The sequence below is a fragment of the Cyrtonyx montezumae genome, unplaced genomic scaffold (genome assembly GCF_038088225.1).
Source record: "Cyrtonyx montezumae isolate F1298 unplaced genomic scaffold, pur_monq_1.0 scaffold_16, whole genome shotgun sequence".
NCBI lineage: Eukaryota > Metazoa > Chordata > Aves > Galliformes > Odontophoridae > Cyrtonyx > Cyrtonyx montezumae.
Window position 1 is genome coordinate 9,007,619 of NW_027071892.1, and position 26,859 is coordinate 9,034,477.

The following is a 26,859-nucleotide window of genomic DNA, read 5'->3' on the forward strand; positions in this document are numbered from 1 at the left end:
TTGCAGCCTTAATTGTGTTATTTTAACATCGTGTGTGTAGGTGTGTGCAGGGTGCACATGTACCGTTTCCTAGGCTCTTAACAAAGCAAGTTCCAACAGAATCAAAGTCCACACTTCGAACTGCTGTGGTTCCTGAACGGGACCTCCCTGCCAAGCCCTGTATCCCTCACACCTCCCTGCATGGAGGAGCCAGGCCCAGGAGTGTGCCCGAAGCTTTGTTCCTAACAGCAATGCTGGGGGACCTAGAAAACGTGCAAGGGGCTGTGCAGCCAGCCAGGACCTGTGATCTTACTGTCCTGACACACAGCTTGGGCTCTGCAGGGCATTGCTATGATGGCACAGCCCATTCCCCCGCAGCTCCATTCCTGCAGCTCATTGCTGCATACATCAGCAGGCACCCGCTTGTAAGTCTGTACCCTTCTGAGCTGGGCAAAACAGAAATATATAACAGAAACCAGAGCCTGCTGCAAAGATTTAAGTTGTGCAGAAAAAAACAAGCTGTCCTTGCAGACTAAAATGTCCTAAACCAAGATCTGTTTGGCTTTGTCCTTCCAAATCCAGTGATGAAAGCTCTGTTGCTTTTGAACTGGCAAAGTGACAGAAAGAAGGTAGTCAGAAATAATCCCTCACTGGATTAGGTTTCTTTCCTTGAAGGAAAAGAGATGCTGATCCGAGCCGAGCTGAGGCTGTAAGCAATGCAGCACGTTGCTGAGCTCTGGCCTTGCCTGCACTGCACCTTCCTGCTCCTGGGGCTCCAAGGGAACAGGGCTTCAGACCCTTGGGCACATGGCTTCATCCTTCCCTTGCTATGAATGGGTTCATCCTTCCTCCTTCCTACACGTGGATTATTTATAACTGCACGTGCTTTGAGAACGCTGGGTGCAATCCCACACTAACAAGACCCAGCAGTGAGGTTGGCATGGCTCTATCCAGAGTGCAGCTGGGTTTGGGGTGCTTCTCTGTGCTGCAGCACAGGTGAGCAGTGCCCAGCTGTGGCCACCCCAGACACAGTGGGGAGACCTGAGATAAGGACCCATGCTGGAATGTATTCGTGGTGCAGCAGCCCCCTGCCCACTGCCTGCAGTGCGACCAGCTCATGCGGTGCCCGCCTGTGCAGCTGCCTACCAGCTCCACAGCTCCCTGCTGGGCTTCCTACGGTTTGATAGCAATAAAAATAGCAGGGGAGAGAAACTGAAATCTGCTCTTATTAAAGCTGCCTATCATGGGATCATGTACAGTCTACGCAGGAGCGGCCATGCATGGGCAAGCAAGAGGCATGTGGACTCTCCGGAGACGTGGGTGAATAGCTGTCAGCTGCTGCATGCTGAAGGCTGTGTTGCTTTGTCCACACCTCTGCTTTCCCAAGCACTGCTGGCATGCAGCACAATTGCACCTGTATTACCCCATTCTGATACACTGGAAGGACAAAATAAGCCTGGAACAGGGAAGGGGATGACACGGGGCCACAAACTCCATGCCAGTGCACAGAGTTCCCAGCTGCCCCATGCAGGCTTTGGGAATGGTGTACAGATTGGCTTCTTCCCATCACAGTATCACCAAAGGGGACAGCCTGGCCACAGCCCACGGGAATCCCATTCCCAAGGTCATAGGGAGAGCAGCATCCGTGTGGAGCATGGTGCACTGGGACGGGTGGGAAGGAGGGAGATCAAAGGGATTCTGTAAAGCAACTGTAGCACAGAAGTAACAAAGGAAAAAATAGTGTAGATTAAGAGATATTTTGCAGGCTGTATCCAGCTGGACCATGCTGAGCTCCCGTAGAAGGATTGCTGCTACTCCAACCCACTACAATTTAATTGATTTCATTTAAATTCTTTGAAGAAGAAGCGGATAACGAATAATGAGGCAAACAGGATTGTAATGCAAATGAAAGAGATGAAAGATGGCTTCAGGGAGACGGCTCTTGAAGGTCAGAGTCTGACGCGGAGCTGCTGCTGGTCACTCATTCAAACACTAATGAGGCTGTGTTCCCCCAGATGCCTTTGATGGATAGAAGAACGAGAGGCATTTGTCACCCTCGTGCTCATCCTTTCTTCTCCCTCCTCTGAGCGGATCGCCCCCTGGCCCTGGAAGGGATGGTTTCACCTGGGCTGTCGCAGGGACTGAGGTTTCTCCTGCCCACGTCACACTGGGTAAGCAGACTTCTTAATCGGGTTTTTCCAGATACTCTGATGGAGACTCTAACTTCAGAATTAATTAACTTCACTATCAAAAGCTGAGTCATTTGTCACAATGGTTTTGTCATTAGCTCCCATAATTAAGGAAAGTGTCACAAAACCAAATGTTTCACTTGCAGAAGCCAGAACAACTGAAGCTCGGGAGCGTTTCGGAAATGCCGGACAGGAGCGCACCACTGCAGGCACTGCACCCAAAGGAGCACAGCTGGACCTGCTGAGCTTGTGCACCGGCGTCACAGGGGAGAAGCCCAACCCTCAGCCACCCCATCCCACTACACTCACTTCTTTGAGCTGCCCTCTTGGTTTGAGGCAATGTTCCTATGCCATCCGGGGCAGCATCTAGTGGCCACGCATGCCTTCAAGACCACATGGGCAGGGATGGCCAGCAGAGCCCTGGTGGCTCCCATCTGTCCTTGTCCACACTCCTTGCTGCAATTGCACACCAGCTTTGCCCTTGGGTTGGCTTTAGCATTGCCAGTCACACTGGAGTGTTTTCCTAACCAGTCTCCACTCCAAGTGTTAGCCTTTTAGTATGCATGGAGGCAGCAAACCAGAATGAAGGAGCAAAGCCTGCTCAGGCCTCCTGCTGGGGAGCAGGGATAGATGGGAATAGCACTCGCATGCCCCGAGGTTGCCTCCCAACCCCCTGAATGCTACAATGCCACGGAGTGCTCACGGGGTGCTTGAAAGAGCACCTGCAGTACCGTTAGTTAACCTACTTTAATTAGAAAATAGTTGAAGAGCCAAACAACCAACACTTTCCCCACCTCGTGGTCTATGTGCATCCCTAAGTACAGTACCCACTGTACGTTTCCAGTCCTGGACTACACTCCTGTGTTTCTGGTGATGCCCTCTGTTTGTACAGACCTGCATTTTTGTTACAGAGATGCTGCAAGGTTTCTGCATCCACCCAGTGGGGCCATGCCAGAGGGCAGCAGCCGAAGCCATTCACCCCATGGGACTTGCCCATGCACCAACTGAGCCCTGCAGGCAAAGAAAGGCAACTGCACAAGGTTTCTTTAAAATTATATATTTTATTTTATTTTTTTCAAACATGCAGCAAATAGAATAAAGAGTATATGCCCATCTAAAAGGAGGTCTTTATGAGAATCCTTTGACAAACACACAGCAGGTAGTCTAGGATGTAGAAAAGTCATCAAATACTTGCAGTTGAAATCAAATTCACAAACACAAACTGTTTAACAATAAACATTTTTTTCTTTTTTTCTTTTTTCCTCCTTGTTTTAATTGCCATTTTGAATGTGATCAGAAATAAACAGCTTGGATGACACTTCCCTGCATGGAGCAAGACGCCTGTTGCTGCTTTTGCTGTTACAGGTTCCACAGATACCTGAGATGGCAAAAGCAGAGGAGCTGCAGCATGCTGAGCTCATATGGGTCAGCTCCATGCTCCAGATGTGACCCTGCAGCCTGGCACTCTGTGCTAGATATCATGGCTCTTCTTTTGTTTGTGGGACCAGACTGGGACCCAAAACAGACCCACTACTGCCTCTGCATGTGGGCAGTCTCTGCTGCCCTGCTCCGTGTCGCTTTCTCCTTCTCTTGTGCTCCCGTGTTTCCATGAGCCCACAGCCTTCTGCTCCATCTGCAGCTGTGCTTAGGGATGGTCTGTGAGACACAGCAGTGCAGGACAAGCAGCTGTAGCCCTTTGTCTTGCCTTAGGTGCACTTTCCAGGCAACAGAACCATAGAACCACAGCACTGTTGGGTTGGAAGGGACTTTATAGCCCCCCTAGCTCCACTCCCTGCTGTGGGCTGGTTGCCCCCCACCAGTTCAGGTTGCCCAGGGCCCCACCCATGGCCTTGTGTACCCTCAGGAATGGGGCACCCACAGCTTTCTGGGCAACAATACCCGTGCCTCACCACTCCGACATCACCGAGAACATGGCACACCAGATACACTTCACAGTGCTCACATCCTGGCCCTGTGCAACCCTTTCCTATTCCACAGCAGTGGTGGAGAAGATCAGCTACTGGAGATGGTTTTGTCTCCACTCCATGGTGACTCCCTCCAGGCAGCCTGCACTCCAGCTAGTGTCAGTGGTAGAACACCTGGTGCCTTGCAGCATCTCCTGAAAGCTCTTGGAACTGAGCCTCTTCCTGGAGTACTGCTTTCCCCATCCGGCACTAAAGATTAAATCATCAAATTATGGCAAGCAATGAGTCAGCCACTGTCACTCTACCCTTCCTTGGAGGAGTTCACACAGATCTCAGCATCTGTGCAGGGCAGATTCCATTTTACATTTCTGCACAGAGGAATCAGGTTATCTGGAAATAAACATTGAGTTAAGAGCTTTGCATGTAGCAGAGCGGACAGCGTCAGCAACGCTCACACCCTCCACCCTACCCTGGACATAGCACTGAAGCAAAGATCCTCTGTGGCTTCAGCAGGCACACAGCCCCAGATTGTGGGATCTCTCCCTCTGCAGCAGCCCCCATGGGGTCAGGTCCACAGCACCACATCATCCCTTAAGCGACTGCACCATGGGAGCATCCTCAGAACTGAAGGTACAGAAAATAGAAACGTTCACCATTGAAAGAATACTAATTCTGCAGCAACAGGCTTGAGAGTTACAGTAACATACATGCTCTGAACATCAACTGTGATCTGCAGAAGATGGTGAGATGTCTTCTGAGACGTGTGCTGGAGTTATGAGCACTCCCACCAGAAGCTACCTCCCACCACCCTGTTCATAGCCTGATGCATAGTTGCCCATAAGCTCCCTTGCGCATCTGGCACAATTTGCAGTTTTGCTGGTTGTGTTTTGTTGGTTTTCTTGAGCCCAGCTCAGCACCTGAACTCCGGACACAGCTCATGCACCCCAATGTGTGCAGCAGGGCCGGGCTGGGCTGCTCACAGCTCCAGCTTCCAGCGGCCTTTTCACTTCAAGAATCATTGGAAGAAAGAAATAATTCAAAACGGTAGAGTTGGATGTCTACAAAAGATCTACAAACCAGAATCTCCTCAGTCGGATTCCTCATGATTCATAAAATTCCACCCCCACTTTTCCCCTGTATTCATGAAGCAATGTGTATTTACATTAGAATTGGTCATGGTTTGAAAGAATATACATGCTTGGTTTGCAAACCAACCAAACTCGTGTGCACCAGGAAGGGAAAGAGGCAGTGCCACAGGAGATGTGTGTCTGCAGCACAGCGGTATCCTCTGGGCTGGGATTTTTGAAACGATGCAGAAGACCCTGGGTCACTGAACAAAGTCCCCAGGAATTTTGCCTGAAATCGGGTAAGCCGAGATGCTTGCAAAATTCATGATTTTGAGCCTTTAAGAGAGTAGCAGAGGGTATAAAGTATAAAAGTTACCTTTATAAATAGCCCTCAGTACAGCCCCTTTGTAGTGGGCGTGTTTTCAGTTGGTAAACGGAGAATATAAATGTGTTTTGTTTTGGTAGAATATTAATATCCTTTACAGAGCTGTTAAATTTTGACAGTGCCTGTGAAAAAAACAGGAGAAAGATTTATGGGAGTGCTGACAGAGTATATCAAAACTGCAAACTGTTCCAGATGTTAAAAAAAAAATCCCACCTTTCACTTAGAAAAAGATTTGCTCTGTTTTACAAGAACAGGAATGGAATTCATTTTGTAGTCTTAATGCCTGAGTAAGAGGAGGGGATGCGGTGGAACAAACGCTTACAGCAGGCTGGGGAGGAAGACAGCCTCGGTGAGCTGGTGTGACCGCATGTACAAGGCATTGAGAGATGTCTACAAGCAGAGGTTTCCACACTGATCAAATGTATCCATGTCTCGAACAAAAGGCTCTTCTAAGACACGTTCACAGTCATTGCAAGCTTCAGCACAATGGTTTAAAATATCAACCATGCTTAGCATTCAATGGCAACAATTTGTGAATACCTAAGTTCACTGGAATTTCAGCATCTGATTTCAAAAATTACAAAGACCGTAGCAATTTGGTATATTTCTGTTTAAAAACTCTATTAGTCACCACCAACTACAGTTCCTAGGAGTATTACTGCTTGTTAACTCAAAACCCCGCGGGCTTCCAGCAATGGCAACCAAGCTAGCGAGTGACACACACACACAGAGGCCTCCTACAACAAGCGCTCGTCACGTGCCGGGGTGTGGGTGTACGCACTGCTGATCCCGGAAGACTGGTGTGGTATTTACAGGGCGAGCTGGAGTTTGGGGCTGTGGGAGTGGGAGGCGGCGTCCGCGCCGCACCTACACGTTAATGACAAATTCCGGGTTGGTGTAAGAGAAGCCAGCGAACTCGTTCTGGTCCAAGTTCATGATGAAGAGTTTGTCGGTGGGCGTGAGCTCCACAGGCTGCCGGGTGAACTCTTTGTCGAAGTTGGAAGTGTCGCGTTTGTCCTTCTGTCAAACGGAAAGCACAGAGTTAAAGAGGGCAGCGCGGGCCGGGTATAGTGTGGCCTTCGGCGAAGGCGAGAGTGGGAGCGGGACCAACACGCGGAGGCGCTGCGGGAGGGATCAGCACCATGGACAGCGCCAAGGGAACGACCGGCACCATGGACAGCGCCGTCTCCGAATTTGCACAGAACCATCAGCTGCAAGGGGTCCTCTTGCTTTATTTTTCATCGTTATCATCATTATTTAACTTACTCTATGATATGATATGGTATTGATCAACACAACGTTTTACTGATTTAATGTGAGGATGTGATTTGCTCCAGGGCAGTATATAAGAAATAGACAGTAGTTCAAAACCTCAAAGTGTAAAAATTCCATATATGCAACCTTTTATCATTTTAATGTCGTAAAAAGAACAACTTTCCAGATGCATCTAAGCAAAACCAACCAACCAACCAAAAAAAAAAAACAACCCACCCAGAAATTATTGTCTTAATTAACACAGATAACCTGCTATAAGAACTGCAGTGCCATCGACAGGACTGTGTTGAGATACTTTGCAAGTCCTGCAGCCAGCACTTGCTAGGCTGAACCAGGGACTCTGCAGGTGATACATTTGATGCCACATAGGAACCTGCAAAATGCTTTTCTTTAGTCCGTCTTTCAGCACCAGGGTGCCAGCTCATGCCAAAGGCTCTGGAGGGCAGCACTGCTGTACTTGCACTGTTGCATCGTGGCTGGACACCAGTCACTGGTGGCTGTGGGAAGAAGGACCATGGGAGTTGCTTTCTGTCCCCCATTACAGCCACCCACCATCTCTCCTCACTGATGGAATACACAGGCAATGAACTGTGCCTTCACCACAGCTCCTCCTGGCCCACCTGCCACAGCCAGAACATGGCAAACCACCTAGCCCAGCTCCTCTGCAGTCACAGCTGGAGACCCTCTGGAGATGAATCCCACCTTGAGAGGTGGCCCAGGACCACAGTCCCCTTGTGGGGACAGTGCTCTGCAAGGAAAGAATCACGTGGGGATAGCTCCAGATCAGAAGGTAGAGAGAACCAGGGATATCCAAGAAGAGACAAAACAAGAACAACAGAGATGGAGCTCAAATTGCAAAGATGAAGCTGGAGAAAAGTCAGAAAGTCTAGTTAGTGCTGAGCCCTGCTGTCACAGTCCTGGCTGGGTTCTTCCCTTTGGACAAGAGGCAGTTGGGAAGTGTTGCAGCCCTGCACTCCCCTGCCAACACCACAGAAGGAGCAGAGGTGAATCCAGGGCATAGTACAGAAGTGGGGAGGGGGAGACTTCAGATGCAGACAAAGAGGAAGGCAGCAGAAACACAGATGTAGGGCAGACCTGGATAAAAGACAGCTCCTGGAAGAGTCAGTGTGGGGCCAGCAATGGGCAGAGGGCTCTGCACATTGGTACGTGGCCTATAGAGCTATCAAATGACTACTGAGCCAACAAGCACCGAGGTGGATTCTGTTCTACAGATTCTGCAGGAGAGTTGCAAAGGGGAATGCAAAGTGCACACCTAGTTTAGTCCTTGACCTTCCAGAGTGGTGCTGATGGCTCTGCGGCTGCATCCCCACAGCAGGTAACCAGCCCAGGAGTCTTTGGGGCAAATGGGACCTGTGGCTGAAGAAACGGATGTGCAGTGCAAGGTCAGGGCTGGGGCTGCTCCTACCTTGCCTCCTCCTCACGCTGTTCTGGGATCTTGGTACAGCCAGTGGTGCCCAGGTGTGAGCACAGTAAAGTGGCTTCTGCTGACTTCTTACCTTGAGCTCTGTCCAAAACTGCTTGCAAGTTGGCTTCTGCCAAAGATGATGAACATCCCATGAGCAGGTGGGGAACAGCTGTGCAGCGCTGGTGAACAGGGAGGAGGAGGAAGGGTGAGTTCACAGCTGAAAACACCCCAGGAGGGGTTCATGGACTCTGGGAGGTACAGGGAGGCAGAGCAAGGCAGAGAGCAGTGGGGAAGTGACTGTCCCTGTCCCCATGCTCCTGCTGTAACCAGCTCCTGCTGCTGCCATCCAGTGCTGTTTGGAAAGATCCTGCAGAGGTCCCAACTGCAGCAATCGAGCTAGAAGTGGGTTTCCAAAGACAGAAAGGAAATTCTGCACTCGTTTGGGAAGAGGGAGGATAGCAGGAGCCCTGTAATCCCTCTTTAGCTGAAACTGCCAATTGCTTTAACAACTGCTCCTTTGAGAGCGAGCAGGCAGGGCGATGAGTCACCGGCACAGCACACGCTGCCGCACTGAGATAGCCCCAGACGCAGCTTCCAGAAATCCTCAGTGTGCTCCACGGTTGTCTCCATTCGAGGCATTCAAAGAGCCTGAGAGGCAGCCCCCTCTGCTGCCTGCTGCCCCTCCTGAGGGGCTGGCAGAAGCCCCCCTCCCTGTGTGCAGAAGGAGAGATCCCACCAGGCTCAGTCGCTGTGTGCTGCGGTGCAGTCCTGCTGCATCCCTCCTGTATGCTGAGAGCAGTGGGCAGGTGCTGGGTGCTTCCACCCCAAGGCCAGGGCTGCACAGGTGCAGTGCTTCCAGACAAATGCAGGTTTCTGTTATTTCTCACATTTTTATTATTATTATTATCACTGGTATTGGGAAAAAAAATAAATTGGCACATTACAACTTAAAGCGAATCGATACACAGTGACAGCCCACGAGCATCTGCAGAACAGTAAAAAAGGAATCAGTGTGACTGTTATTGTTTCAAGAGAAATCTGTCCATCCTGAAACTTTGTCATTGATGCCAGAAACAAAATGGAGGCGATTTAAATATCCAGTGACATTTTTTTTTTTTAGAAAGTAGGGATATTAGTGGGAACACCTCTTCACAAGCTTCACAGCAGAATTCACAATACTGTTCAACATTAAATAGCATCTCATTTGCATTAATACTGTTTTTGACACATTTAAAGCTCTGGTAACAAACTCCATCCATTGCTTTGGCATTTGAAAAGAAAAAAACAAAAGAAGTTTTGCTATGAGAACCAACGTTGTGTGTTATTCACTAGGGTGACCACAGATTTGAAAGCATCTACAGCAGCTCTTTAAAATGTTCCTGTTTATAACCAGATATGTTTCATTTGATTTAAAAAATATATATATGCTACTTGGAAACTGCACGATCAGGAGAAATCTGTGCCGACAGCAGAGCTGCCTCCCCAGCAATTGACCACTGCTATTGAAGACCTGGCAGGGGGAGCCAGCTCTGCCCCCAGCTACCCCATAGCCCCCGGTGCCCCCACAGCCCCCAGCTCTACAGGGAGATCTCACTCTGCGCCAGGTCCGGTAGGGAACGCTTCCTCGCACTAAGATCAGAAGGCTGCAGATGGAAGAATGTTCATGATCTTACTAAAGGACTTGGAAGGAAAAGAGCAGGAATCAAAGAATGTGCTGAAGAGATTTCTCCCAGTTGTTGTGGCCCACACCTGTCCATTCTACCTGGTAGCCAATAAACCGTTTCCATTTTCTACAAATAAAAATTCATAAAAACGTTGTTTTTACTTACTGCACATCACTTACACTTCAGGCATGCCCAAAATTATGTGAAGACACTTCTGGCTTTGAAATATGGTCACTCTAGTAGTATTACTAAAGAAAAACCATGAATGCAATGTCACCACAGCAGCAGTTGGGACTGGATGATGAAGATGAGATCTACACAGCTACTTAGCTCTTGGCTTCAGGTTTAAAAAACTCAGAGTTAAAAAAGGAAAATCCTTCGAATTCTGACTGGTCAATGTTCCTGATGACTTCCTGGTCAGGAGGTGTTAACACAGGTGGATGACGAGTGAAAAACCGGTCGAAGTTTTCAGCATTGCGTCCACACTATGAGAGGGGAAGAAAAGAACGTATGGTGGGTGGAGAAACAAAGCAAACGGGATGCGGTGTGCAGCAACCCCTCCCAGCACACCTCGCAGAGAGGGTTATTTCAATGCAGCAATGGCAGAAAAGAAAAAGGTGCAAAACATGTATGAGCTCTGTTAGTCATCAGGTGATGTTATTGCATGAGATAGCCAGAGACAGGCAAGGCCCGCTGGCTGCACCACGGCAAGGAATTGCAGGGAGCAATGAGATGGGAGTGCAATTCCTTGCTGCCTTCCCCTGCCTGCCTGCAGTCCTGCACCGCCTCACACTGTGCCACACACACGCCCTTTTTCTGCTGAAGACCATGACAGTTCCAGGTCCAACCACACACACGTCCATGCTCAGGTCCTCCTCCTGTCCCTGGCATAGGAAGTTCTCACTCTGTGCTGTTGAGATGCTTCTCCCTTCTCCTGCTCAAGGAGGAGGCTCTCACTGCCTGTAAAGCCTCCTGGCTATGGCACTGCCTCCTGCAAGCTGTGCTGCTGGAGCTGCCCACTCCCTGCACATGCTCTGCCTGGCACAGCAGAGCCCCTGCAGCCAGCACTGTTCTGGGCTGCCCCAGGGCTATTGTGTAGCAGAAGCTGAGGACCCATCAGTGCATCTCCACCTGCAGCAATCAGGGAGGCTGGGAACAGGCAACATGCCAGAGACTTTATTTAATTTCCTTAGCAATCACAACAAGGGTCCTGTAACTTCCCGTGCTGCAATTATTTAATGTATTAATAATAGTGATAGCTATAAACAGGTGGAGGTTGGGTTCCTGCAGCAGCTACAAATTGCACTCGGTTGCCACCCAACACACGTGTGTCACATCCTGATGAGCTACAGCTGATGACTTTGCTTTCTGGCTGCCAAACTCCCTCACACACAGTGCTGCCCTGGCCCTGCTCCCCAGGAGAGCTGCAGGAACAGCACCTCCCAGCCCTCACCTCTCCCCCTCCATCTCCCTATGGAGAACACACGCTCCAAGTGCTGGGACGCTTCTCCTGGTATTTAACTTACATTCGCTGAGGAAACAGATTTACATTTTTAATAAACATCAGACTAAATGTAATGAAATATTAAAGCAAATACATGTAAACTTCAACATCTCCCAGTGCCTGGTGCTGTCAGGGAGGAGGCTTCAGGGCACACAGCAGCCGGATCCCGCAGCCTCTGCTGCTGTGCTCTCCGGGCAGCCCTCACCACATTCCTACAGTGAACCACCCCTTATTCCCACCTCTCTTTAAAAAGGTCCAACAGGTGACAACAGAGTCCATTTAACCCCAGCTACAGACATTTCCCACAGCGCTGTGCTCCCCCGTCATGTGCCCGTGTCCCCAGTGCACTCTTGTGCAGCTCCAGCTCTGCACTCCAGGCCACGCAGCCCAGCACGGCTCAGGATCCCTGCAAAGCTCTGGATGTCTGACATGCCAGCATCAGCCCAGTGCCTTCCTGAAAGCCATCGTCTTAACATCAAACTAAAAAATAAATTCCCCAAATTGAAGTTGCCGGCAGCACAAAGCCTGGGAGCTAACATCAGGAAACAAAGCGACAGGGGCTTTTCTAGGCCACACTGTCACCAGCCTTCAGCTCTGAGATAAAGCACAGTGTGAGCGAGATTACTGCCGAGTCTGCAGTGCTCCGGGTTATCAGCGCGGGAACACGCGGCAGCGCGGGGTTCACCTGCTAATAAGCAGCTCACCTGCAGATCCTATCAACTGCCAATGCACACTGGAAGCTTTGCAGAGCTTTGACAATACAGAGCCCCTCAAGATGTGGGGGAGACATGGGGCAGGCCCCGTGCTGCAAGGCAATGCACGTCTGAACAGCAACAATCAAATCAATGACTTAAAAACGCGTCCTTGGGCAGCACGGCCAGTTTTGGGATGGAGGGCACCAATATACTTTTAATACACATGTTGGCAAACAGTAATTCCCACCACAATGCAATAAGGCAAGAACACGTAGATGGGAAACTGTTGGATTTGCATCTATCCACAGTGTTCCATGGGTGCAGAGGGCAGCATTCCCATAGCTCTGACCACACAACATCTGCCAGCCCCATCCTTCACGGCTCCTGAAATTAAGTTCCTCTTCAAAAGATGGAGACGTGTCAATCTTACATTTATCCAACACCACGTCATGAAAAAATATCATTAGCACCATATTAATGTACAGGCATCACTCCATCCTGAATGGAGAAAAGGGGGAGGGTGGGAGTTTATCTTACATAAATCTCCAACGTGTCCTGCCTAATATTTATAGCCAGCACCAAATGACTTTTTTTTTCTGGCTGCAGAAATAAACCTGTCAGTTTCAAAGATAGCTTTTTTATTTTATCAGCTTCAGCTTGATTTCAAATAGAGACAAAAGGCACCATAAAATGTTCTCCATTGATCCCTGAGATGCAGTCAAGGAGGCTGAGTGGGCCGCTGCCACGTTGCAGCCGCTCTCTGGATGTTCTCCTTTTTTGGGGCCCCCATTGAGCAGTGCTGGGAGGAGACAGGGCAGGGCTGTGCCCATGCAGGCTGGGAGCTCCTTGAAGGAGCATGAGATTGGTTAATGATCCCAGCTCAGCATGCTTTATGCAAGGGCTCAGAGCAGCAGCTGAGACAGTTTGCTGCTGTAGGGCTGGCTGCCATCCTCCCCCATTAACAGCGACAAGTCTCTTCCCAACGCTCTGAGGACACCACTGAGTGATGGGGGGAAGTCTCAGAGGGCCCTCAGAACTGGAGCTTTTACAAATCCAGGTCTGTAAATGGCAGCTCACTATCAATTAAGTCAAAATAATTAGAGCAATAGTAATTTATGCTATTAAAATTATTAGATTAAAAGCCATTTTTTAGAACCATTGTCCTGTTGTGAGCGATGCTGTGCTATGCCATGGGATTTCAGTGCTTTCAGCATGAGGAGACTTCTCAAATCACCAGGCGTTATGAAAAGTAAGGGAGTAATTAGGTTCCAAAAACAATAATTATCTCAATGAGAGATGGAGAGAGCAGGCGAGTGGAAGCACACTTCCCAGGGCAACCGCAGATCTGGGGACGGAATTGTTATGCACAAGCCCAGCGCAGGAGCAGCCAAGCACAGCCCCATGTCAGAACTGCCTCATTTCTGCACACCACAGACAGCTCAGGCCCTGATCTGTCTCGTTACCATCTCTGTGATAAAGGTTAATCAAGCACAAAGCACGAAGCAGCGCATGAGGTCCTGAGGATTGATTTCCAGCTCAGGGCACAGGCTGCGTGCTGTCCTGCTGCAGGTTACGGTGCTGCAGCTCTGAGGGGGGAGCAGAGCCCACTGCAGGGTGTGCTCAGTGCTGCACAAGCAGCTCGAGGTCCTCGCAGAGCCTTTCCCACCCAAATGCATCCCAGCATCACCCAAACCCCCATTTCCCCTCTGTGCTGCTCTGATTGCACTCACAGATGGTATGAACGAAGCAGCGCTTTGCAGCACAGATGCATTGCTCTGAAATATCAGCTATCAGCAGGTACCTGGCTTGGCTTAATCCTACCTAAATCCTGAACCAGCTGTGCTACCTTCCCATTAATCTCCCTGCTACCCAACGCTGCATTCCCCCCGCCAGCAGCCGGTACGTGCGCAGTGACAGGCAGCAGCTTATGGTCCCCGTTCCGCGGTCCGTGATCAAAAGGATTTTTAAAGAAATAAGACATTTAAAACAGGACAAAATCTGCATATTTTAAAACATAAGAACAGTAAGAAAGCACTTTAGGCAGAATTAAATTGTTTTCGGCTGCGACAAGACAAACAAACGGTATCACCATGTCACAGCACATGGAAAACAGCACTGCAGGAAGGGGCAGGCAGCAGGGAGGGAGCATGGAGCCAAAAGCAGCTGCCAACCTCGGGAACAACTCCTGCAGAGCAGGGAATGCCCGGCACCCTGCATCCCAAGAAGGCAGCTCAGCCTCACTCTCCTCCCAGCTCTGCACCATTTGCACAAAGGCGGGGTCCCACCTTAAGCCAGAACATCGCGGTGTGTGCGCACAGCCCAGTGCCTTCTGTACTGCTGTGCTTTGGTAGCAGTCGATGCCACTCCCTGTGTTCTCCAAGGGCAGGGGGCTGCAGAGCCTGCGCTGATGAGAGCAGAGCAGCGGCACACCCTGCATGCACCAGCTGCATCCCACGGCCCTCATTTCTGGTTTCAAGGCAAAGAGGTGAGGGCATTTTTCTCTTTGCTGAAACTGTGGGCAATGTAGCAGAAGGCTCTGAGGTCAGCAGGCCCCCAGCCCTGTGCAAAGGCATCACTACACGGGGGCTGAGTTTGCAAACACATCTGTGACATAAAAATGTGCAGAGCACCCTGACACTGCTCAGTCAAACATGGGAACCACCTCAGGGCACTGAGATGCGGACTAGGATGGTGCATTAAGAGAGCCAGCAATGCCTCCACCTCCATTGCTGGGGATGCCCGTCAGTCTCAGCCTTGACAATAAGAGTTAACTCTGGATTTGCTCTTTTCTGTACAGCTTCAGCTCCCAGCAAGGGCACAGAGCCAACGGGCACACAGGGGCTCTGCATCTCCTGTCTGCCCCTCGCAGCACTGACAGCCTCATCCTTCCTTACCCACGGCTCTGTACGAGTTGCTCCCCCACCCTGCTGTTCAGGCTGACAGCCCCTGCCCTACAGCACACACAGCCCCACTGCTGAGCACACCCAATGCAGAACTGCAGCTCTGAGCTCTGCTCACACCCACGTCAGCTGTGGCCTTCCAGAGTTCACCTGGGAAAGAAGCTGCAGAGGGAAACACAGCTGCAGTGCCACCAGGGGCAGACGGCGCTGCTGAGGTGGATGGTCAAGTTCAGATTGAGGGAAAACAAGAGAGACCGGTGCAGCTTGAGAGAGAAAACAGAAAGGCTGAGCCCTGAGACAGCACATCGAGGAGTAAATTGAGCAATTATATCCAGGAGCGATGCACACCGTGCTGCCACCCCTGTAAGAGCAAGACTGAGCACCCAACAGCAGCAGAGTGCTGCTCTCACCACAGTGGTGCCAAACCTCAGGGTGACCCGAACAGATGTGGAGGGGGTCCCTGCACGCTGCAGGGGGATGAGCAGCAGCTGCACAAGGGCACGATGAGTGGGGCTGGGGGCTGTGCAGTGGGCAGGAGGGGGAACGCAGGGCACGGCACTTACAGCCTTTGGCTTGAAGGGGGGCTGGATCTCCTTGCGCTCCAGCTTGTCCCAGTCGATGTAGCGGAAGAAGGCATGCTCCTTGATGTCACGCTCCCCCTCTGGGCCGCAGCCCAGCCGCTTGGCAGGGTGCTTGGTCATGAGCTGTGGGGAGAAAAAGCAGTGTCTGTCACACACCGAGCACCACCAAGTGTCCCCAGAGCTGGCAGAGGGAGGTGATGTCCCCACGACGCTGCAGTGCCCAGGGTGCAGGTGTAGGTAACCCAGTGCAGGGCTGCTTGAGTGCTGAGTGCTCGGCTCTGCAGCATGGTTCATGTTTAAGGCCACCATCCATTTCAGGAGAACAATATGCTCTAAATGCTTCCATCAGCCCCAGGGGACACCACAGAGCCAGGGCTGCACAGGTGGGGATGTGCTGTTAATGAAAGAGTCAACATGGAGAAAAGGGAGCACACTACTCAATAAGAAGAGTGATGGGGGGCTGTGGGAACCAAGGGCAGCAGTGCAAACATTCATGTCCTGGGGCACTGCTGGAGCTGCATCAGGAGGCACAAGGAGAGTCCAGAGACTTATCAAGCACTGAAGGCATGGAGCATGCCCAACAAATGGGAAAGAGGAATGGAGCTGACAGCCACCCTGCTGGAAAACAGGGCTCCATCCATGGCTGACCCACTGACATGGGTTCCACGAAACAGAAGGAACTCATCCTCCCCCCCGCAGGCTCTGGACAGCATTCTGACAGTTCAGTCTGATCCACCTCACTGTGCTGAAGCAGGAACATAAAAAGCCGCCTGTGATTCAATAAGGTTTTCCTACAGCAAGGCTCTGACAACAATGTGAGAGCCTGGAATGTGCTAATAAACTGATGGAGTGATTTGGCTGTCGCTGCAAATGGCTTTGTTTGCATTCAGCCAGCGTGGAAAGAAGTCTGTCCTCTGGTCTTTGATGCTGCATGCTGGTCTGGAAACAGCACAGGGAGCAGCTCTATGCCCACAGCCTCTGTGGAGCAGTGGGGCTGCCCCCAGCACTGCTCTGTTCTGCAGCTGCTCCATGCACGACCGATGTTCAGGTACCAATTGGCTGCTCCCAGCCAGAACCCCACTTCCTACCTGCTGCTCTGGGCTGGAAGTGGTTTTGTACACACACTGCCCACTCCAGTGGAAGTGTCAGTGTTAAACCTGTGGTTTCCTCCTTGCACCACCAATGCACACTGCAAGCAGAATGGCTCAGCCTGATTAATGAACCACGTGGGATTTTCTACTCCATGTACCTGCTGTGAAGCTGAGCAGAGCTGTACTGCAGCACACAGATCCAATATTTTCAATACACGCATCCAGAAATTAAATTTCCTTATTTTCCTATTGTGCTTTTATGCATGTGAGCATGGAGGCACCATCTGTTATTGATATATAGGACCCATAAACATGCAGACTGATTCTCCTGGCTTACGTGGGGTAATCATTGAGCTTTGTTTGTATTGAACAGGAACAAGTTGATTTAATCCCCATCCCTGAGACCCTTTGAGGCCCTGCAGGTGAGGAAGGAGGCTGATGGACACCTGTGACAGTGTCTGTGGCTGAGGTATGGGAAGGTCTCCAAGACCTAAGGGCTTTGCTCAGCTGCAGCTGTGATTTTCAGCTCCTGAAGGTGGCAGGTGCCATGGCTCAGCCTTCCATCTGCCCACTGTGCGCTGCAGCTCACAGGAACATCGTGACACCTGGGTGGCTCTGCAGGCACTGAGTGCTTCACTCAGGGAGCATCAGCAGTGGGAATGCCACTCAGAATACATCTCCTTGCACACCTCAGGCAGGAAAACATGTCATGCTACGCCTCTGCTCCCAGCAGTCAGAGGGAGCGTGCTCACAGCAATCTGTGCACCTGGAAAGGGCTGCTTTGCTCAGGCACAGTGAAGCCCTCCATATGGGAAGGAAAAGGGCTGCAATCTATGCCAAGGCTCTGTGCACACACACATGATGCTCCGCAAGCTACAAGGGTGTGATGGGAGCTGGCTGCTGTAACCATGCAGGGGTCGGTGCAAGGGCAAGTGCCTGCACCACTGGGACAGCAGCTCCCACATCAGCCCTCAGCCCAAACCTGAGCTGACAGCCAAGAAGGAAAATACTCCATTTGATCTCCTAATTGGTGCTGCCCGCAGCCAGGGAGCTGTGTCCTGTTAGCTCAGCACCCTGCTTGCTGGGCAGACAAATACTTGCTCCTTGACTCACACTGACACACAGCTCTCAGCATCAGATGCTCTTCATCTCAGAGCTGAACAACAGCACGCCTGAACCGACAGCGGGTGGTGACCAGCACCTGCATGCTGTGGAACTGCAGGAGCAGAAATATTCCTCTGCAATGGGTGAGCATGGCAGGGGAACACTGGGCCCTTTGCATCCACACAGAGCATCCTCTGGCTGCTTTGTCCCTGGGCTGACACAAGGCTGGTTCTGCCCCTCCAAAAGACTCACCAGCAGCACTGTTTCAATGTGGTGAACTCAGGAGTAATTCGCTGTCTTTGAGGGGAAAAGGTAAATACTTTGTTTCCAGCTTAATGATGGTTTATGAATATTTTGGTGATGGCAAAAAACATCACAAGATTTGCACATCTCCCCACAGCAGTAGCTGCGCACAGGGAACCACCGCGTGGCCCAAACCCAAGGATTACCAAGCAACAATCCTCCTATGCATGGCTGAATTTCTTCCCATGCAGCTTCACATTTCCAGAAGTGAGAAAAGCCTTTGCAGCTACACCCAGCAGACGTTCCAATTACAGTTCCTCCTTATCTCTTTCCAGCATTCAGGTTGTGACTGGTGCCACGCAAAGCAAAGCAGACAGCGCGATCCATCCCCGCTGCAGCCCTGCTCGTTCCCTAGGGCTCTGCAGGATGATCTCAGCATCACACAGCATCCTTCCACCCCACACAGCCACAGAGCTGTGGGCTGTTCCCTCGTGCCCCAACCCCAACACTAGGAGGAATGAGAGAGCCTGAGGAAGTTTGGGGTAACACTTTGGTCACTGCTGTGGTTCCTAAATTCAGGTGTGGGTTTTACTGTGTTCTGCTGGAGGGGACTGCACAGTGCCCTTTATTCCTCAGGATACCTCAGACTCAGAACTCCTCCAGCAGCACCTCCCTGTGGAGGAGCAATGTCCTGTTTGTGGCACGGCTCTGAACTCTGGCAAAACCAGAGAGGGACTTGGAAACGCGGTGGCAGCGCTGAACACAAGATGTGATGTTTGTAGATAGAAACCCTATTTTGAGATATAGAACATTCAGATGTTTTTAAAGTATTAACTATTAAAAGCTAACATTTTTTAAATTCCTACACAAACACGTATTTATAGCCCTGCTTGACACTGGCTGGCTGAGATGAGGCTCAGTGCCAAGCACCAACCACGCACACAGCACAGGACCGAGGCACCACTCTCCATCACATCCAAAGGGAACACAGGGCACAGCCACGTCCACTGCCCACGCCTGGCAGGACAGGGCACTGCAGGTCAGGAGATCTGAGAACAGAACTGCCCTCATGCAAAGGAGAAGCCCACCAATGCTGAACTTCAGCTCCACGTGACAGACTTGTCATACCTGAAGTCAGTATCTGCAGGATGGAGGCTTTGTGTCTGAACTTGGGAAAACTAAAAATGACATTCGTCTCATTTCTGATCAATGCAAAGCTGCATAGCCTTGCCCTGCAGCCAGCCAGCAGGCTCTGTGGGAAGATGTCCTCATGTTCCAAGTGCCATCCAGACACTGCAGTTCCCTTGTCACCTTCATCCCAGGAAGGAGAGGTGAGCCCTCATATGACAGAATTATAGAATCACTGAAGCTGAAGAAAACCTCTGCGATCCCCAAAAGCCCAACCCCAGCCCATCCCACCATACCCATTAACCATGTCCCTCAGTGCCACAACTTCACAGTTCTGGAACACTTTCAGGGATGGTGACTCCAGCACCCCTCAGGGCAGCAGTACCAGTGCTGACCACTCTTTCAGAGAATAAGCGTACGTAATATTGACCCTGGGAATGCCAGGCAGAGCAGTTTGCTCCCTGCAGACACAGCATCCAGCTCTTACCCCCTTGCAGATTGCCACCGCCTCCTTGGACATGGACTTGGGGTAGGCCACATTGTGCTCCATGATGGACTGGAAGAGTTCGTCTTCATCTTCTCCCTCAAAGGGAGCCTGGGGCAAAGCAAGCAGAGGTTAAGTGCCATTCATAACATCACAGCTCAGGCTGCCCAGGGCCCATTCATGGCCTTGGCCACCTCCAGGGATGGGGCCCCTGCATTTCTCTGGGCAGCCCATGTTCACGTACTGGAGCTCCCACTGCTCCTGCGATGTGCAGCCAGGAGTGCAGCCCACACCCTCCCATCCTCCTATCACCTGTCCCCTGCCTCCCATCCCACAGCTCCATCTCCCACACAGAGCAGAGCCCCGCTGCTTCTCAGTGACAAAACAAATTATATCAGCATATTTTCACAATGGAATTTAGCACCTTCCCATAGGAATCAATTACAATTCAATTACCTGGCCAGCCAACATTTCATAGAGCAGGACTCCAAATGCCCACCAGTCCACTGACTTCCCATAGGGCTGATAAGCAATTATCTGAAAACAACACAAACATGGGATTACACTTCCAATTTTTATCCTGTTGGCACAACTCAACCTGATTTCACGCTGTAGGCCAGGTCAGAAGGACAAGTTATTTACCGAGACTCCAAAATGGTGAAGAACTGCAATTAAAAACAGAGCACTTGATAGTCAAAGAGTGAAAAAAGATAATAATCAGCCCTCAGCTGTGCAAAAAAAAAAACCAACAACCCAGAATATTCACTTGGCTTGGGCTATGCCCTGCTGAGGTCAGACCTCAGAGATATCCCCACTGAGAGCTCTCAAAGTTCCTCTCTGCTGCACTCCAGCTGCCCTGAAAGGAGAGCACTTAAAGACCCCCAAAGCTCCCTTCTACTGAAAGCAGCCTCCAGTGTGATCCCCACACACTCTAATGATTTGCATCCCCATTTCTCATTTTCTGTTTCTCTTTTAGGAAAAAATAAATAAATAGAGCAAGTAGAAGAAAATAAGAGTGCAAGTGATAATGGCCAGGCAAATACTGAGAGAACTGGTGATTTGTCCTGCTTTGAAAGAGTATTAATCACAGCAAATGACGGAGGCAATACGACACCAGTATTAACCTTGGTGGGATGAGGATATGAAATGCACATTGGAACTGGTAATTAAAAGCCTCTCTGGCTGCAGCAGAACACAGGGTGGTGTGGCACACGGGTGCACCTCACCATCCTAGCAAGGAGATCCTCTTCTCTCAATTATTTAAATGAGTAAATATTAATCTCATTACTGAAAATTCTGCAGAACGAGAGGATTTCAGAAGGATGCTTTTATTTTAAGGCATCTGGGGATGACTGCCAGCCTGAATGTCACAGATCCCGCAGTACCTTATACCCATGTGGTGCTGCACTGTCACACGCTCCATCCCATTTTTAATAAGCCAACAATCAGTCATTTCTGAGCATTTCTGAGCTGTGGACATGAAGCACATCCTCACCACACACCCCAGCACTGCCACTTTCCAGGGACCACCCCCTCCCCACCCCGTGCCTTCTTCCCCCACCTCAGGTGCAATGTAGTCGGGGGTGCCACAGAAGGTCTTGGTGGTCACCCCATCCCAGATGTTCTCCTTGCACATGCCAAAGTCTGCAATCTTGATGTGCCCCTCGCTGTCCAGCATCACATTGTCCAGCTTCAGGTCTCTGCAAGCAGAGCAAAGCTGTGATTCAGACAGCCCCACATGAAGCCACGCAGCACAGCAACAGCTCTGAGTGCTGTCCCGTGGCCCCGTGCCCAGGATCATGTTTAGGAGCTGAGTGCAGAGAAGCCAGAGCTGGCAACATGAAGTGCTTATTTTACTTTTTCATTTTACTTTTAACCCATGGGAACACCACGCTGGGCAAATCGCTTTTAAGTATATGACAGAAAGTACTCTCGCATAGCAGTGAGACAGACTTCACAGAGCTTTTGCTGCACTTATGAAAAAATCAAAGTCTGCTTAAGGCTCAGCAGCAACAAAGCAGGCACCTACTCAGCAAAACTCCTTGCATCACCTGTGCTTTCTCCCCCATGAAAATACAAATCAGCTGCTTCCAATCCCCATCCCCAGGCTGTTTGTGTTAGCTCTACTGCCCCTGCCAGAGCTCAGCACAGCTGAGGCCGCTTCAGCTACAGAGATTCCTGGCCCAGCTCCCAGCACTGCCCAGGATGTGAACCCCCAGGCTGCAGGGTGATTCTGCAGCAGCAGCCACGTGACATTTTGGGCACCATCTGCACCTCACCAGGCAGGCATCACCATGCAGTGCAGCGTTCTGTGCCTCGCCGGCTCTGAGCAGGGAGGCATCGCTCAGAGGGCTGCACGTGCCTGCAGGATGTGCCCTGCCTGGGGGCTGCATTAAGGCCATGAGGGCAGCACCAGGGCTGGTGCATTTCAGCTTGGTTTGCTTAAGTAAGAGCACGATAGAAGGAACAGCAACAAAAGGAACAGCCCAATTTACAACTTCTTACTGTTTTATAAGATAACTTTTTTTTCTAGACAGTGCTTGATGGGCCAAAGCCAGCTGCACACGTGTCAGCATTCAGGGTTGGAGGAGGAGATGGGCACTGGGGACTGGCAGACCCAGAATCTCTTCAACAGCTGATGGCAAAAACCATCCCTCGTGTCAGCTTTGCTCCACTTCTTTCATCTTCAGAGCACTCTCAGCAGCACGGCCCAGCAGCACAGCTGTTCCCTTCCTGCAGAGCAGAGCAGGCGGTGCCTGACACTGACACTCATTAGGATGCTCTGCCCTGTGCTGGGGATGCTCTGGGCAGGGAAGCACAGCAGCACTGAGTACCAGCACTTAACCCAGCCCCTGGGCACAGCCCCCACTCAGCAGCCACCCCACTGACCCCAGGGACTGCACATTGTATTGTGAACAGGAGGGAAGTGTCTGAGTTGGAAGTGACAGACTTGCACGTGTCTCACAACAAGCCATTTGTGAGCCTTTACTTTAATGTTGATAACAAGAAACCAGTGCCCTGCAGCAAAGCACACAGCTCAGAATCAGTCCCTGCTGCTGTTGTACAGGGATAAATGTGTGAGACAGAGGTGAGAGAAGCACCAGAACTGCTCTGCTGAGCTCTCTGTCCTATAAAGCTGGGACAAAGCTGAGCACCACTCAGATCCCGGTGGCACAGCATGGCTTCTGTTCCCTTTGGGACACACACTTGGAACAGGGCTGCAACCCCCCTGGCATGGAGCAGGGCACTGCTCTTGCAGCCCATGGTGCCCCGAGGACTTGCTCACCTACCGGTAAATGATGCCTTTGCTCTGCAGGAAGAAGAGGCCAATGGCTATTTCTGCTGCGTAGAATCTGCAGTGAAAGATTTAGAAGGAAGACCGGTAATTAAAGGAGATGAATAAAAAAGAAAACCTTTCACATCCAATCGGACCACAGGAAACACACAGGACACGCATGGCCAAAGGATAACGACAGCCACTAGAGGAAGATACCATGCCCATGTCAGGTTGGGATGCAGTCAGGCTGCTGGGGGCTGGCAGGGGTCTGTCACTCCTCGTTACACAGATTCTCATTAATGGAGAGCTGGGATCTACAGCTGTTTGTTACTGCGTGCTGACAATGCAGTTTGAAAAGCTCTATCTGTCATCATAGGGGATAACAGAAGCAGCTGCTGCTTCCTTTAGAGAATACCCAGGGTCTGCCGTGCCAGAGCTGCAGGGCACCCTGAGCACTGCACTGCTTAAACCCACTTGAGTTCTGCTCGTTGCCTCAGGCACTTAAAGATGCCACATGTCCCAAAGAAGAGCTGCAGACACAGCATCCTCAGCACCAGAAAAGGAATCACCTCACCTCTTCCACTCCAGCTGCCCTTCCTTTCCCCTCCCGTTCTGCTCAGGATGTGAATTTGAGAAGCCTCGGGCTATGTTACATGGATATGACATGAGCACACAAATACCCACCCTTAAGGCACCACACCTGGGCACCAAACTTACACGGCATGTGGCTCCTTAAACCTCCCAACCTGCTGGATCTGGTACATCAGGTCTCCACCGTTCACATATTCCATCACAAAGTACAAGCGATCCTAGAGGAAAAAGCAAATAATTAGCAGCAGAATTCTTAGAGTAGGAACGCTGCACAGGTCACAAACATTGGCCGAAGCAAATGACAGCTCCAATTTTTCACAGCAATACAATTATCCTGTTCGCCCTTCCCATGGAGTGCAGGTGGAGCTCGTGTGCACATGGAGCTGCAGCCATTCCCCCTGATGCTCTGGACTCGACCATCACACTCCTTTGCAGACTCAAGAGCAGCCATATAGGTGCAGGTCTGAGAAATTCCCATTTTTATTACTTTTCCCTGCAGCCCTCTGTCCCAGTGCAAGGCACAGCTCTGCCCCGTGAGGTACTGCATCTCCCCAGCAGCACAGCTCCCATGCTCCCTGCTAACAGCACTCCTGCTGGATGGAAGCCCAGTCCTTCAACACTGTGAGAAATCTGACAAGTGTGGGCCATAAGCAAAGCCCTGAAGAGAGCAGCGTGGTAAGAAACAAGACCTGAGTATTCCCACAAAGCTCGGAAGTGCAGATTAAAAAACCAAGAGTGGCTGCATCCCATCTTGCAGCATCTTGCAAGGAGTGCCAGCACAGCACCAGAAGGTGGGAGCAGCCACACAGCTGCATGGTGACCCCCAGGGCAAGGCAGAGCATGCTGTGATGTCTGCAGCTGCTTCCTAAACAAACCTCAGTTTCAAGAAGGAAGGATATTAAAAGGACGGTCTCTTGAAACAGCCAGCTGAGCTCTAAAAGCAGAATTAGAGCTTTCCTCATTTGGGCGGTGAAGGGAATGCTGCTGCTTCAGGAAAAAAACACCCTGAACTGAACAGGCAGATGGTGGCCAGCCCACGGCTGGGATGGGGACATGTGGACTGGTGCTGGTTGCAGCCGTGGGAGGGGGATGGCCCCAGGGGACTGGAGCATCACCTAGCAGCAGCACAAGAATACCCCAAGACCTGTGGGGAGCTGGCACGGGTCCCTCCTTGGGGCTCCTTCCAATGTCTTCTTTCTTCTAATTAATCCTTCATTTAGACCCTCCTACTCTGCTCTTAACTGTGCAGCCCAGGCTGGGAGGGATGCCCTAGACAGAAATCCAAGTGCTCTGTGCAGCATTTGGTAACACACCCCACTGTACATTTTGATTACGTTACAAACATGATTACCTCAAAGCCACTATGGGTCCACCAGGAGCAATCCCGGTGCTGATTCATTTCAGATGCCACAGGGATGCTGTGCAAAACAGCTTCCCCTTCCTTGCCACATTTTCATGACTGCTGCAAAGCCAGCCTGCACTCTTTAAGCAAATTGAATGCGTTCAGTAAACGAAAATTCTGGGATAATATTAAATGTAATCCTCCTGGACAACACTGTCACCACTCCAATGAGCTGCACTGGAAGGCATGAGCCCCAGTACCTGTGATGCTGGGTCTCCAGAAGGGGCTTCTGCCCACAGTGATGGGTGACACCTTGGGACTCCAATGTGCACAGCACAACACAGGGCATCTCAGCACTCACCATGGTCTGGAAGCAGGAGTGGAGCTGGGTCAGGAATGGGGGCTTCCCAGAGAGTGCCAGCACCCGCTTCTCAACCATGGTGCACTCCACGTCGTCGTCCTGGATGACCACGTCCTTCTTTAGGATCTTCACAGCATAGAGCTCGTCTGTGCCCTTCCTCTCAGCCAGCATCACCTGCATGGGGCAGATGACAGCAGATACAGGTAAATGTGTACCTGTCTCATTCCCAGCCTGCCACTGCCTGCAGTCAGAAACCCACAGCCTGGTTGTCATCGTACAGCTCTCGCTGCAATCGTGAAAAGAGATTCAGATGCCAAAGAGATCAGAAAGCTCCCGGTGGTACTTCCAAAAGCACTGGGAATGCCTCATCCAACAACCCTAATAAATAACACGCTGATGTGCCCAGTGCCCAGACCTGAGCCCTCCCCATGGGGATTGGCACCTGAAGGTGTGGAGAGCACAGGGGAATGCACACAGAGTGCAAGCAGAGCCCATCAGATCACAGAATGGCAAAAACATGCAGCAGGAGTTAATGCATGGCCAGTGGCATGCAAAACCCAGCGAGCTCTCCCTTGCCTCGCACAAAAACCTCCCATGAGCCAGCACACCGCTCAGCCAAGACTCCATTCAATCTCACATTTTACACTGTTTTCACCCATTTGTGCCTTCATTTACTGCAAGAAACGGGCTGTGCTGTGGGTCCTGGCACAGCACGGGGCCCTGAGAGTCCTGCTGCTGCCCACCTCCCAGAGCTGAGCTGCAGCCCCGTGGAGCAGCACTCTCTGAACGCGTGCGGCTGCTCCTTGGCTCACTGCACGCGCTCTGCTCCGGCTCAGAGCCAGGAGGGTGTCCTTGCCATGCTGCTTGTCATGAGCTGAAGAAGGCATCAGGGCTGCTCAACGCCAAGTGCTTTGGAAAAGCCACTGACATTTCCATTTCCATCGAGGGGGGGAGGATAGGATTGCAGCGAACACGCACGGCCGCCATCCGTCGGCAGCACTCAAAGCAGGCTGACAGCACAGCAGCGCTTCGAGATCGGATTTATTTTCTCACGGATGCTCAAAGGGAGTGGAGATTCTGCAGCGTGGAGTGATGCTGCTGTGCTGCACCCAGCAAGGCACAGGGCCCGGGACCACAGCAGTGCTCCATTCCTCTAGCCCTCAGCCCCGTGGTGCTTTGCAGCAGCCCTTGTGCTGAGTCCTTTGCACTGAGCACACCGCCAGACCCATGTCCTGCATTAAGCCAGAGGCAGGGGGGTGCCTCCTCTGTAGGTCTCTCCTGTTACCTTCACAGACTGTATGAGAGTTGAGACAGGACACAGTGCACAGTGAAACAAAGTGGGGCTGATTTTTACTTGACAAAGGCAGTCCGAAGCTGGCAAAGGGAAGCAGCCCCTCCAAGAGCAGTTTAAGAGAAAATGAAGTGTTACGTGGCCATAAGTGGATCCCACATGGCACTGTCAGTACCTTGAAATCCATAATCCCCTTTCAAGAAAAATAAAACTAGGACTCTGAGCCCAGTGTCTGTTACCAGCAGGGATGGACCTGTAGGGAGACCCGCAGGAGAAGGACAGGAACAGCAGAACACATTGGGGCTGGGAGGCATCCTGCTGCTTTCCCAGACATTTTGCTTGGAGAACATCAGGGGA

The 26,859-nt window shown here is 51.1% G+C and overlaps 1 protein-coding gene across 2 annotated transcripts in view; it reads right to left on the reverse strand.

Moving 5' to 3' along the window:
- Nucleotides 1-5,056: 5,056 nt before the first annotated feature.
- Nucleotides 5,057-26,859, reverse strand: part of PRKCB (protein kinase C beta) — a 74,079-nt gene continuing 52,276 nt past the window's right edge. The window contains exons 10-17 of one of the 2 annotated variants that reach the window (XM_065732736.1): nucleotides 25,212-25,385; nucleotides 23,635-23,726; nucleotides 22,931-22,993; nucleotides 21,202-21,340; nucleotides 20,097-20,177; nucleotides 19,644-19,751; nucleotides 15,573-15,713; nucleotides 5,057-6,565 (exon numbers count right to left, since the gene is read on the reverse strand). In XM_065732736.1, the coding sequence (XP_065588808.1) occupies nucleotides 6,413-6,565; nucleotides 15,573-15,713; nucleotides 19,644-19,751; nucleotides 20,097-20,177; nucleotides 21,202-21,340; nucleotides 22,931-22,993; nucleotides 23,635-23,726; nucleotides 25,212-25,385 (951 nt within the window). In that variant the 3' untranslated portion in view covers nucleotides 5,057-6,412. Of the gene's footprint in view, nucleotides 6,566-9,038; nucleotides 10,396-15,572; nucleotides 15,714-19,643; nucleotides 19,752-20,096; nucleotides 20,178-21,201; nucleotides 21,341-22,930; nucleotides 22,994-23,634; nucleotides 23,727-25,211; nucleotides 25,386-26,859 lie in introns of those variants that run through there. The other variant, XM_065732735.1, reaches the window with a different exon arrangement.